This window comes from Sesamum indicum, linkage group LG11, assembly GCF_026168435.1.
Source record: "Sesamum indicum cultivar Baizhima isolate 11 linkage group LG11, ASM2616843v1, whole genome shotgun sequence".
In the NCBI taxonomy this organism is placed as follows: Eukaryota; Viridiplantae; Streptophyta; class Magnoliopsida; order Lamiales; family Pedaliaceae; genus Sesamum; species Sesamum indicum.
In genome coordinates, this window is record NC_142667.1 from 8,810,137 (window position 1) to 8,820,092 (window position 9,956).

Genomic DNA, 9,956 nt, shown 5'->3' on the forward strand with positions numbered 1-9,956 from the left:
AAACATGAAGCCCAGATCTCTCCTAATAATACTCACTTTTATTAAGGTTGCAAGAAGCATTGATGTTCATATACACACAGCCAATCCATAGTACAAGTTCATATGGGACTGCTGCTAACCTCGCAATCTTGTGGAGTATCAGGAATAATTGCAGTAAAACCCCTGAAATTTGAATATATTGCAAAAAATGCTTCCTTGATTTCGGAAGATTACACTGCACTCCTTGCAGTCATGTTTTACGTTCCCTTCTGACCATCTGGTCGCCCACGGAAACTCTTAATCTGTGACTGCAGAGGGTGTCAGTGCAGTTTTCTGAAATCGATGGATCTTTTGTAGTATACCGAAACTTCAGGGGTATTAATGTAATTATTCTTTGCAACAACGGAACGTAGAGAGATAAGCAATGCTTACATCTTCTTGAAGGTACAAACACAGCATGTACCTTGCTATATATCTAGATATATACAGTTATTGTGATGACAATTGTGTGTTTGTGACGGAACATTCTCTAGGGCCTTCACAAACGTTGTGTCGGCAAAGTGGACATACCCTGGTGAAAAGGAGAAGTGAGGAAACTATCATGATCATCAGACGGGATAAACAAACAAACAAACACACACACACATGTTCGTGGAGAGTAAATTTCTCCAAGAATACCTATTTACTTCTTTGAGCCACTTATCAATGCATGGCACGTGGTATTCGTGATTGCACGGTAGAACTCTTAATTTGTCGCCCTCTTCATAGTCGGATAAACAAATGTAGCACCTGTATATATCAACAGATAAAATTAAATACACATGAAATTAAGGAGCTTCTTAATGTAATTGAACATAACCTAATAAAACGAACAGATTTATGAATTATTATGCAACTTTTTCTCATATTTTTCCTCTTAAAACCAACCAAAGGGACATGTTTTCTTCTACGTTGAAAAGAAATGCAATAATAAGCTTAGGAAATATTTACATGAACCTCCATGTTTGTAGTATTATAATTTTCCCGAAAGATCAACTTACTGTTGAACGTCATTGGGATCACTGTCAGCATTTTTTATTTTTCTGTGGTACTTGAGAGGAAATGCATCCACAACAGATTCAGGAGCAGGGAGCGAAAGAGTGGACAGCGAAAGCGACAAAGACTGATGGTGAATTTCATCCAAAACCTGAGGAATGGATATCAAGTGAACTTACTACGAAAGCGTGTAAGAAAATAAATCCAAGAAAGCATAGCTTGAAAGGACATAAAGAAAAGTGTTGATAGACGTGCTTAATATTTTCTGGACAGAGCCCGTAAAAGCAAACATTTCTTACTTAACAAACTAGAAATAGCCCGGACCAAGTTTGGTGGAAGCAAAGTTAATCACATGATCAGTACATTACAACTTGTCATATGCATATATGCATACAATCTAAGGAGAATGATCAACAATTTAGCAAGTGCAATAACTTGCAATTTGATTGGTCTAGTTTGGGCAAAAGAATTTCCAACCAAGACTGGTAAAACTTCAAAGGTGGTTTGTTTTCATAGGATTCTTCAAAGCGCTATGCATTTGAACTAATAGAACAACTTATCTAGGACAAACAAAAATATGAACATGAAGGGGGAATCTACTGATCTCAAGGATCTACCTCGAATAATGCCTCAGCAAGCATGATTATTCGTGAAATGCTTGCAAGACTTCTTGATTCTTCTGCTGTAAAGAAGGAGTCACATGAACATGTACCATCCAGATGGAGTCCAGATGCACAAAATGTAGTTTGTCTGTCTCCCTCGTTAAGGCCACCTAGAAGTCTCTCTGAGACCTAGAAGCACAAATGTTGGTCCAAGGAAGTGGTCACATATAGTAGACAGTGAATAAAAAGAACAAGAACTAACGGAAACCGACAGAATGTCAGCAGTTATATGTAAAAACAAAAAGGTTCAGTAACAATTCTCTAACAACAAAAGTGCAAGTCGAGGCATTAGTATCCAACATCCAAATTATCTTGCCCATAAAAAAACAAGGAACATTTACTCATGATATGGAGATTCAGGCAGCCAATCACATGACTGAAACATATGCATAATGTTTTGCCCTATTATACATCGATATGTGGACCATATATTTATATATTGATAAATTGCATAATATCATGCTGATGATCCCGAAAAAGTTCTTCATGGTTGTGGCCATACATGTACTGGATGCAAGCTTAGCCACATGGTCAGAGTATTGAATACAAGAGTCACGCACATTCAGAGCAAAATATTAAATCATAACCAATTGACACCCAAAAAGAAACTTGGAGGAACTGACATTGATATCTCCATATAGGCTATTTAGATGGGACTTATAGACAATAACCATTTACGTGCATTATAAAACATTTCTCTATTTTGGCAACTACTTCTGCTGGATTGTACAAAATCATTAAACTGTGGATGTGTGAACCAGTGCCCCCCCTCCCCCCAGAGAAAAAGGGAAAAGACAAAGAAATCAGGCAGCAGCATCATATTCTCCTACGGAGAAGACACAACACCTCTACCAAATAAAAAATAAAGAACCAAAACAAGGAGAAGGAAGAAGTTGTCCTGGGTTGCTTCATCTCGTTAAAGGGTTCAGCATAAAGTCTTGCATAAACCATCATAAAGGGACTATCTGTCCAGCAATGTGTTTCACGAATAGCATTAAGAACAACAGTTCGTATTTTTTTGTAAAAGGGTAAAAAAGGGTAAGTAGATAAGTATCTAACTTGTTTTGAACAAGTAAACAACTCCGTATCTCACCTCTGATCTCAATAACCATCTCCTTTCATTTATGTGATCATGACCAGCTCCATTGTAATGGAGATCGCCACTGAAATCGAGAGGCCATCTGTCATGGGACCCCAGGTCATCAGCAAGACCAGTGGCAAAAACAATTGTTGGAGAATCACTATGCCTTGTAAAGCTGCGTCTCGATAAAGCATTCCAAAAGAGTCTCCTACTGTTTCTTCTTGATTCCCGGCTATTTATTTCAGCAATGCTACTTGACAAGAAATTGGAAGAGATACTCACCATATCAAGATGAAGCAGATCTTCGCTTCTCAAATCCTGGTCACTATCAGAAACAAGAAATCCTGAACTAGAAGTGGTTGTCACGTGAGCATCGTCATCCCCAGGAAATCGGAATCTCGGTAAAGAATCAGAAGCAATAGAAAGAGACCTTAAATCAGAATCATTATAGCCCATAATTGCATCTTGGCTATGTTCGAGATCATTTGACCGAGAGCTTGAAATGGCAGGCACCCTTGCTGGACCGGCTGACTGATCATGATCCGAACAACTGAAAGTTGTTCCTTCTGCCGTTGCATCATGAGCACCAACAACTGCAGCAATGCAATCGATTGCATTTCCAGAATCTGATTCTTGAGTGGGCTGTCATATGAAGCACCCGTGATTTCATGATTAATAGTTCCAGTATAAATCCATGCAACCACAATGAGTATATACCTGGTGTGGAAGTGGTCCAAGATCTCTGGTTGTTTGAACATTTAACGAACCAGATTCAAGAAAAGCTTCCGCATTAGTGCTGCTATTTCGTTCAGATGAGTTCCCATTGTCGTGTACGAATCCTGTATCCCCGGTTTCGGAGGTGAACACTGAAGAAGATTCTACTATGGAGCTTTGAGAACTATCAACTGGAGCTAAGTCTTCTGCACAGCTAATAGATGAATACTCGTGATAATCTTCCAGCTTCTGGAAAAAAAGGCATTAATGTCAGTATTCGAGCAAATTTTGTTAAGTATATATCAAGATAAAATCTAGCAAGATGATGTTATATCAAAAAATCTTGAAAATAATGCTAGAAACATCTAGTTTCTGGTTGCCCAAAAAATCTCGTGCAATGACAACTTTGATCCATGAATGAGTTCTCAGCCAAACCAGAGATCTTTCATGACCACAATGCTCTGAAATATTAGTGAAAGTAATAATACTTTATATGAATTAAGGTATTTCATACACTTATCAGGTTCTTTCACCATGAAATAATAATTCTTAATCATCTAAGCAGCCCAAAATTTGAAACCTGACCATCAACGTCACAGCAATACACTTCAGTCAATCAAGAAAACCACGATCACAACAATCAAAACCACTACATCCACAGAAAAACACTAAAAAAGAATCACACGGGCTTATCCACACTCCAAAACCATAAGAGAAAAGAAAATGAGAACAGAAACCCAAGATTATACCTCAAAGGTTGACTTTGTACTAAAAACACCACAAAATAGAGAGGAAAGCTTGCGCTTGGCGCGGCTGAGGGTTGACCCACCAGGCCCAGACAACTTTCTTGACGACGACGATGATGATGATGATTCCGAGGAACCCAGATGACTGCTGGTCGAACCCATTTTTCCTCCTCAGAAAATTTCAAGATTTCTTGGGGAGTTGAAAATTAAAAGGGGATGTTGATGTTGGAACAAGGAAAGTGCATTAGTGTGTGATTGGAAAGTCGTTGGCATGTTAACGTGTGATGGCTGTTGGGCCCTGCTCTCCCCCATTCCTATTCCTAACTCCAATTTTCTTGTTTTCTTTTTCTAAAAGTTTTATAGAGGGTTTTCGGGGAAAAAAAGCTAAGATAGTCCGAATTCAAGATTTTTTTGGTGTTGAGCTTAAATTTGGATGAATGTGTTACTATATTTTGTGTGTGCATAAAAAAAACAAAAAAAAGGAAGAAGAAGAAGAAACTCATGTGGAGCTTCTTTTACTTGGATTGATAGACTTCAATTTGATGAGAGTATTTGGAAAAAAAATTAAAATGACTACATATTAAAAAATTTTGAAATTTCATCATTATGTAAAAGCAAATAGCTCAAATTTGATAATTTTAGAATTATTAAAATAAATATAAAGAATTTGTTATCAAGAATTGAAGAGGAGGCAGCAATAAATTACCAGAGCGAGTAACATTGCCGACATTAAATCTCCCCATTGTATAGTTTGAATCTCCGCCTTTCTTGACATTAGACACAAGGTAGAGACACTTAATTTTAAGTGAGTATCGATATACTGTTACAAATACAACAACAGACTCAAAATTGAATTTTTCTCACAAGTTAGTACTTTTTAAATCAACTTACCGTCGTTTCATACTTACGGTTATTAGAAGAAGTTACTAAAAAATGTGCCACACACTAGTAATAATAAAAGATTCAATAAAATAAATACCAAGAAGAGATGAAAAGTACCAATAGTATGTGTTGTGGACTTGAATTTGAATTCAGACATTTAACTTATTAAATGGTTAAGAAAGGGAAAAAAGTCATAATCATTATGAACGTTGGAATTTTTCAATAGCCATTCGCAACATCAGGTAGGTAGTCTGATTGTAATAGGGACGGCAGACGAGTCGAGTCAGTTCAATTTGGAGGTCGACTTGAGTCAACTCGAGTTCGAGCTCAAACTCTTTTGTTCATAAGTTCACGAGCTTTTCAATTTTTTTATATATTTAACTCCATACTCAATATTATATTAACTTTATTTTCAAAATTGACTATATAATATAATTATTAAATAATATCACATATTTTATATTTAGCTAATGATAAAATATGGTATTTTTGTTTGTATGTTTAATCTCTACACAAAAATAAACTTAATCAACAAACTAGTTAGTTCATTATTATTACTATACATTTTATATTTTATACTAAATATTGATTTTTTTTTCAAATTATCTAATAATTGAAGAAAGTTAGGAACATATTTTTGTTAAAAATAATTTGAGCTTGTCAATTTAATAGAATATATAAATATTCTAAAATAATTTTTATTTTACTTATAAATAAAGCTCGAGCTAAATGTTTTGTGCTCGTCCAGCTCGAGCCAGGATTTTGTTGAGCTCGACGAGCTTGTTTACACCCCTAGAGATCTAGATTGTAATTAGATTTACAATAAGAGAAGTCTAGAAATGGACATACAGAAGTTTCACTTTTGATTGTCATAAAAGAGGAAAAATGTTCTCTATGTTCGGCAGTCCCTCAAATTACATGTAAGATCAAAGTAAGTACACGAATACAATGGAAAAGAAAATCTACTCACTTTGTCAATTGAGTTTTTTAGATGATCCCAGCTATAAGTCTGAAGAATCAATGTATCAAAATGATATGTCTTAGTTGCCAAATCCACGAGTATATCATTCCTAGAGCACAGTATATAGAAATCATCATAAGTGGTAAGAATGGAAGCCGATCGCCAAGAACCATGCGATGCACAAACTGTCCCCATATCTCGACAAACAATAAGCCAAATAGGCAGGACTTGCCGAACCACCCAATGTGGAAAGCAGGAGTTTCTGATGTCTTATCTCTTCCCTTCACGACAGCACCTGCTGTTGTAGCACTTCTTGCAGGAAAACGTGAGGAGAACCCAAAGAACATCAGTATAGTGTGTAGAAGCAGAAGTACAACTTTAATTGGATATTCTTGGGCTTCAAACAGAAGAGGGAAAAGCGAGTAGAAAGAAACTGCAGAATATACAAGAGATCCATGTTAGCTCGCAACAGTGTTTAGATCGACATAAAATACCACCATTATAAAATAATATCTGCATGAAGTAACAACATGCACATGAAATAATCTCACTCTTGTATGAAAATGCTAAAAAAGAAAATTACAACTACAATTCTCTAAAACCAGTGAGCCACAACACTGCTAGTGTTGCAGAAATAATTGTGAAATGTTAAATAAAGATGTTAAAAGAAAGCTTATTAGTTAGACGTAGCTGGATGTCGGAATTGGAGGTGGAACATTAGTTATTGCTTGGATGAATATCTGAATAAACTCTGAACAAGACAGAAAACCGTAAGAAAAAAATACCAGTATATTTTGGTGGACGAAAATCAATTTTGAAGGGCTCCATCCAGAACCAAACAAAGTGGGCATATGATCATTGAGTGACAAAAAGGATGCAACAACTACTTGAAACAGGCTTAAAAATGGTTTTGCCCAGCTTACTGACACTTTATATACAGACAGATCCACACATAAACACACACACGCCTGGCTTATAGTCATTGCTAGCTTGTGTGGCTAACTTGGCTAATCATGCTCCCATGAGAATTATTGAGTGCATACTCACTTACAACAGTCATCAGAGGGCAAGACGTCAAAGTCTCAAAATTTCAAAATTCCTGAAATTATTATATAAGATCTCCAACTAGGATCAAGTTCCCAACACCTTAATGTACACAGATCAAGTTCCCAACACCTCAGCAATCAATATCTTCCATACACAATACAGTTCTAGAATTATCATTTTAGAGAGTCACAAGGTAGTTTGAAGAAATAGGTGACTTATAATTCATGCATCAGCACGGCTGAACTTGAAATTGTAAATATTTTAAATGTAAATTCAAAATCAGTATGCTATTTGAGAGGATAACAGATTTGCCTAATCAATGTAGATCAGGCTACCATTCATATCATAAAATTGGAATAGAGTTCAACCCTTAAAGAAAATAATACTAATTTAAATCCATACCTTCACAGTACACTATAAAGATGAAAATTAATTATATGCCTAAGACAGATTAAAGAGTTCCCCTACCTATGGACAAAAAGAAGTAATGCTTAGCGTCCTCCATGCTTGTCAAGGCTGTAGAGGCAAGGGGAATCACGAAGTGAAGTGATGCCTTTTCATGAACATGCCACCCAAATAAAAAGCCACATGTATAAGCATAGGATACCCATTTAGAAACCATCCTTGGTTGGGGATTCCTCCAAGCCTTTACAAGACAGGGAGATATTGCCAAGAGGACGGTGATGAATGTAATCAGAGGTGTGATCTGCATTATATTATTTCATGAATCAAAAACTTACTCTCGGCATTTCACATAACTATCCTGCAATATATTAATAACTGAATCGAATATCACTCTTTACTAACTCATACAAAAACTCAAAAATATCACCTAATCACAATGTTACAACAAAGATATTATACTTCGAGTACACTCCAGAACCTTTTGATAAAGAATATAAACATGACAAAAAAACTTGAAGCAAAAATAATCCTGCAAGTGGTCCGAGTTTCCAGAGATCATTCTTGTTGCAAGATTGATGGACTCAGAGAGTGCCAGGTATAGTAATATTCCTTGACAATGACTTGCTTGATGGTTCAGGCACAACAAAAGCAACTAAATGGAAATAATAAAAAATATGGTTACTTATGATAAGAGAATGGACATTCTTACAGTGGGTAATACAGCAAAAGGAGAGGAATCCCCCACTAGACCACCAGTGAATGAAGCTTTTGGTGCTTGGATATTGAACCCTAGTTTCACAAGCCAAAAGGCCAGAAATTTATCCAACATTATGTAGAATACCCAGAAATTCGGAGCCCAGTAAGCATGGCAGAGTCCCCTCCCAAAAGGAAACATGCGGCGGAAAACTTCTTGCATCTGCAAGGTAGCAAGTGAAGAGATAGCCGAATCTTTAGATGCATGTTTGTAACATACTTGAGAGTACAAACTTTACAATTAGTTCCACGTAAGTACAACCGCTAATTACATTCCATCTGGGATAGTGGAAATGATTTTACGAACAAGATAGAATGATACGCATGTCATGAACATGCCACGCTCTTGAAAACAACATGTGGAACTACCTGCATCAATTAATCATCCCAATCTCCAGCTCTGAATCTCTACTTCAATACAACATCACATTTAAACATAAATTCACAACATAGAAACAAATAAAAGCAGCAACAAATCAGATCACCACAAACACATAGGTAAATAGGAAATTCAGACAACATTCAAGAATCTTCCTAAAACTTAAAAAATACTTGAAGAAAAGCAACAATTTTTCACACATTCTAACAATCAAAATTAACAAACATGGGACAAACGTTTACCTGCCCATAGTACAAAAAGGGGCCGTAAGCCGCAGCAAAAACCACCAAAACCACACTCCCTATCAGCACCAACCTCCCAAATCCCTTAACCAACCCACCCCTACAGTAATGCCTAAACAAATAAACAAAATAAACCGGCGCAGCCACAGCAAATAGATGCTTAAAACAAAGCAAAACAGCGAAGAAGAAACCTCCCACCAAATCCTTTCCTTCTTCCAAAAATGAAATGGACAGCAGAAGCATCCCCAACAAAAACCCATTGTACTGAAAATGCAAATGATCCACAATAAACAACCCAGGCGACCAAATAACCAATGCCCAGATCAAGAATCTCTCAAAACTGCTGAAATTTCTATTTCTAGTCAATCTATAAGCAGAGTAGACCAAAACGGAGTCCGATAATGTGACCGAGAGACGCTGGAAGAGGATCGTACGTTCAGAGGCGTAGTTGAGGCCGTGGTGGAGGTGGGTCATAGTCGGGTCCACTCTGGAAGCAAAGAAAGAGAGGAATTTCTCGAAGTAAGCGAAGAAAGGGGGGTAATCGAGTGTCCATTGGCTGGTGGTGTCGGAATACCATTGGGAGAGTGGGAGCGAGTGAGTGAGGGCTAGCCAGTTGCGGTGCACTTCGAAGTCGGTGCTGCGGTAGGCTGGGATCAGGAGGAGTTTCACGACGGTAGCTACCAGTGCCGGCCACCATATCTCGCCGTCGATCTGGTGGCGGGAGTTCGGAGGTTTCTCCATTGTTGCGGGGGCGTGAAGATTGATTAATTAACCATGCAATTTTTAGGGTTATTTCCTTATTTATTAGAACTCCTTTAGGAAAATATCTTATTTTATCTATTATAACTATTTATATATATTTCCTCTAAAAAAAACTATTATATATATATATATATGTCTTAGTAAACAACCCTTATATCAATTTATTGCAGAATTATTTATAATTTCAAAGAGTATTTATAATTTTTCAAATAACGATCCGTATTTGTAATTAAAGGTTTGTTGGTGAAAGAAAAAGAAAAGTCAAAAGTGGAGAGAAAGTGAAAGGGGAAGGGAAGAAAAATAATAAT

General features: G+C 36.8%; 2 protein-coding genes across 2 annotated transcripts; both read right to left on the bottom strand.

Annotated features, from left to right (window-relative positions):
* Positions 1-18: 18 nt before the first annotated feature.
* Positions 19-4,542, bottom strand: LOC105173448 (uncharacterized). Its single transcript, XM_011095185.3, has 7 exons — positions 4,221-4,542; positions 3,475-3,720; positions 2,770-3,399; positions 1,632-1,805; positions 1,020-1,165; positions 658-768; positions 19-550 (listed from the first exon to the last, which is right to left on the bottom strand). Exons 1-7 carry the CDS (start codon positions 4,377-4,379, stop codon positions 469-471), a joined length of 1,548 nt encoding a protein of 515 aa, XP_011093487.1. The 5' UTR covers positions 4,380-4,542; the 3' UTR covers positions 19-468.
* A 1,403-nt stretch (positions 4,543-5,945) lies between these two features.
* LOC105173449 (ALG6, ALG8 glycosyltransferase family) lies at positions 5,946-9,683 on the bottom strand. Its single transcript, XM_011095186.3, has 4 exons — positions 8,887-9,683; positions 8,222-8,428; positions 7,576-7,813; positions 5,946-6,493 (listed from the first exon to the last, which is right to left on the bottom strand). Exons 1-4 carry the CDS (start codon positions 9,625-9,627, stop codon positions 6,117-6,119), a joined length of 1,563 nt encoding a protein of 520 aa, XP_011093488.1. The 5' UTR covers positions 9,628-9,683; the 3' UTR covers positions 5,946-6,116.
* Between the last annotated feature and the right edge of the window lie 273 nt (positions 9,684-9,956).

Excerpts from the sequence above, each read along its gene's own strand:
- LOC105173448 (XM_011095185.3), bottom strand. The coding sequence starts at position 4,379 with ATGGGTTCGACCAGCAGTCATCTGGGTTCCTCGGAATCATCATCATCA. Across the intron at positions 3,721-4,220 it reads GTACAAAGTCAACCTTTGAG|AAGCTGGAAGATTATCACGA; the intron begins GTATAATCTTGG and ends CTTTTTTTCCAG. Across the intron at positions 3,400-3,474 it reads TTGGACCACTTCCACACCAG|CCCACTCAAGAATCAGATTC; the intron begins GTATATACTCAT and ends TTCATATGACAG.
- LOC105173449 (XM_011095186.3), bottom strand. The coding sequence starts at position 9,627 with ATGGAGAAACCTCCGAACTCCCGCCACCAGATCGACGGCGAGATATGG. Across the intron at positions 8,429-8,886 it reads CCTTTTTGTACTATGGGCAG|ATGCAAGAAGTTTTCCGCCG; the intron begins GTAAACGTTTGT and ends GCTACCTTGCAG. Across the intron at positions 6,494-7,575 it reads TTACTTCTTTTTGTCCATAG|TTTCTTTCTACTCGCTTTTC; the intron begins GTAGGGGAACTC and ends TATATTCTGCAG.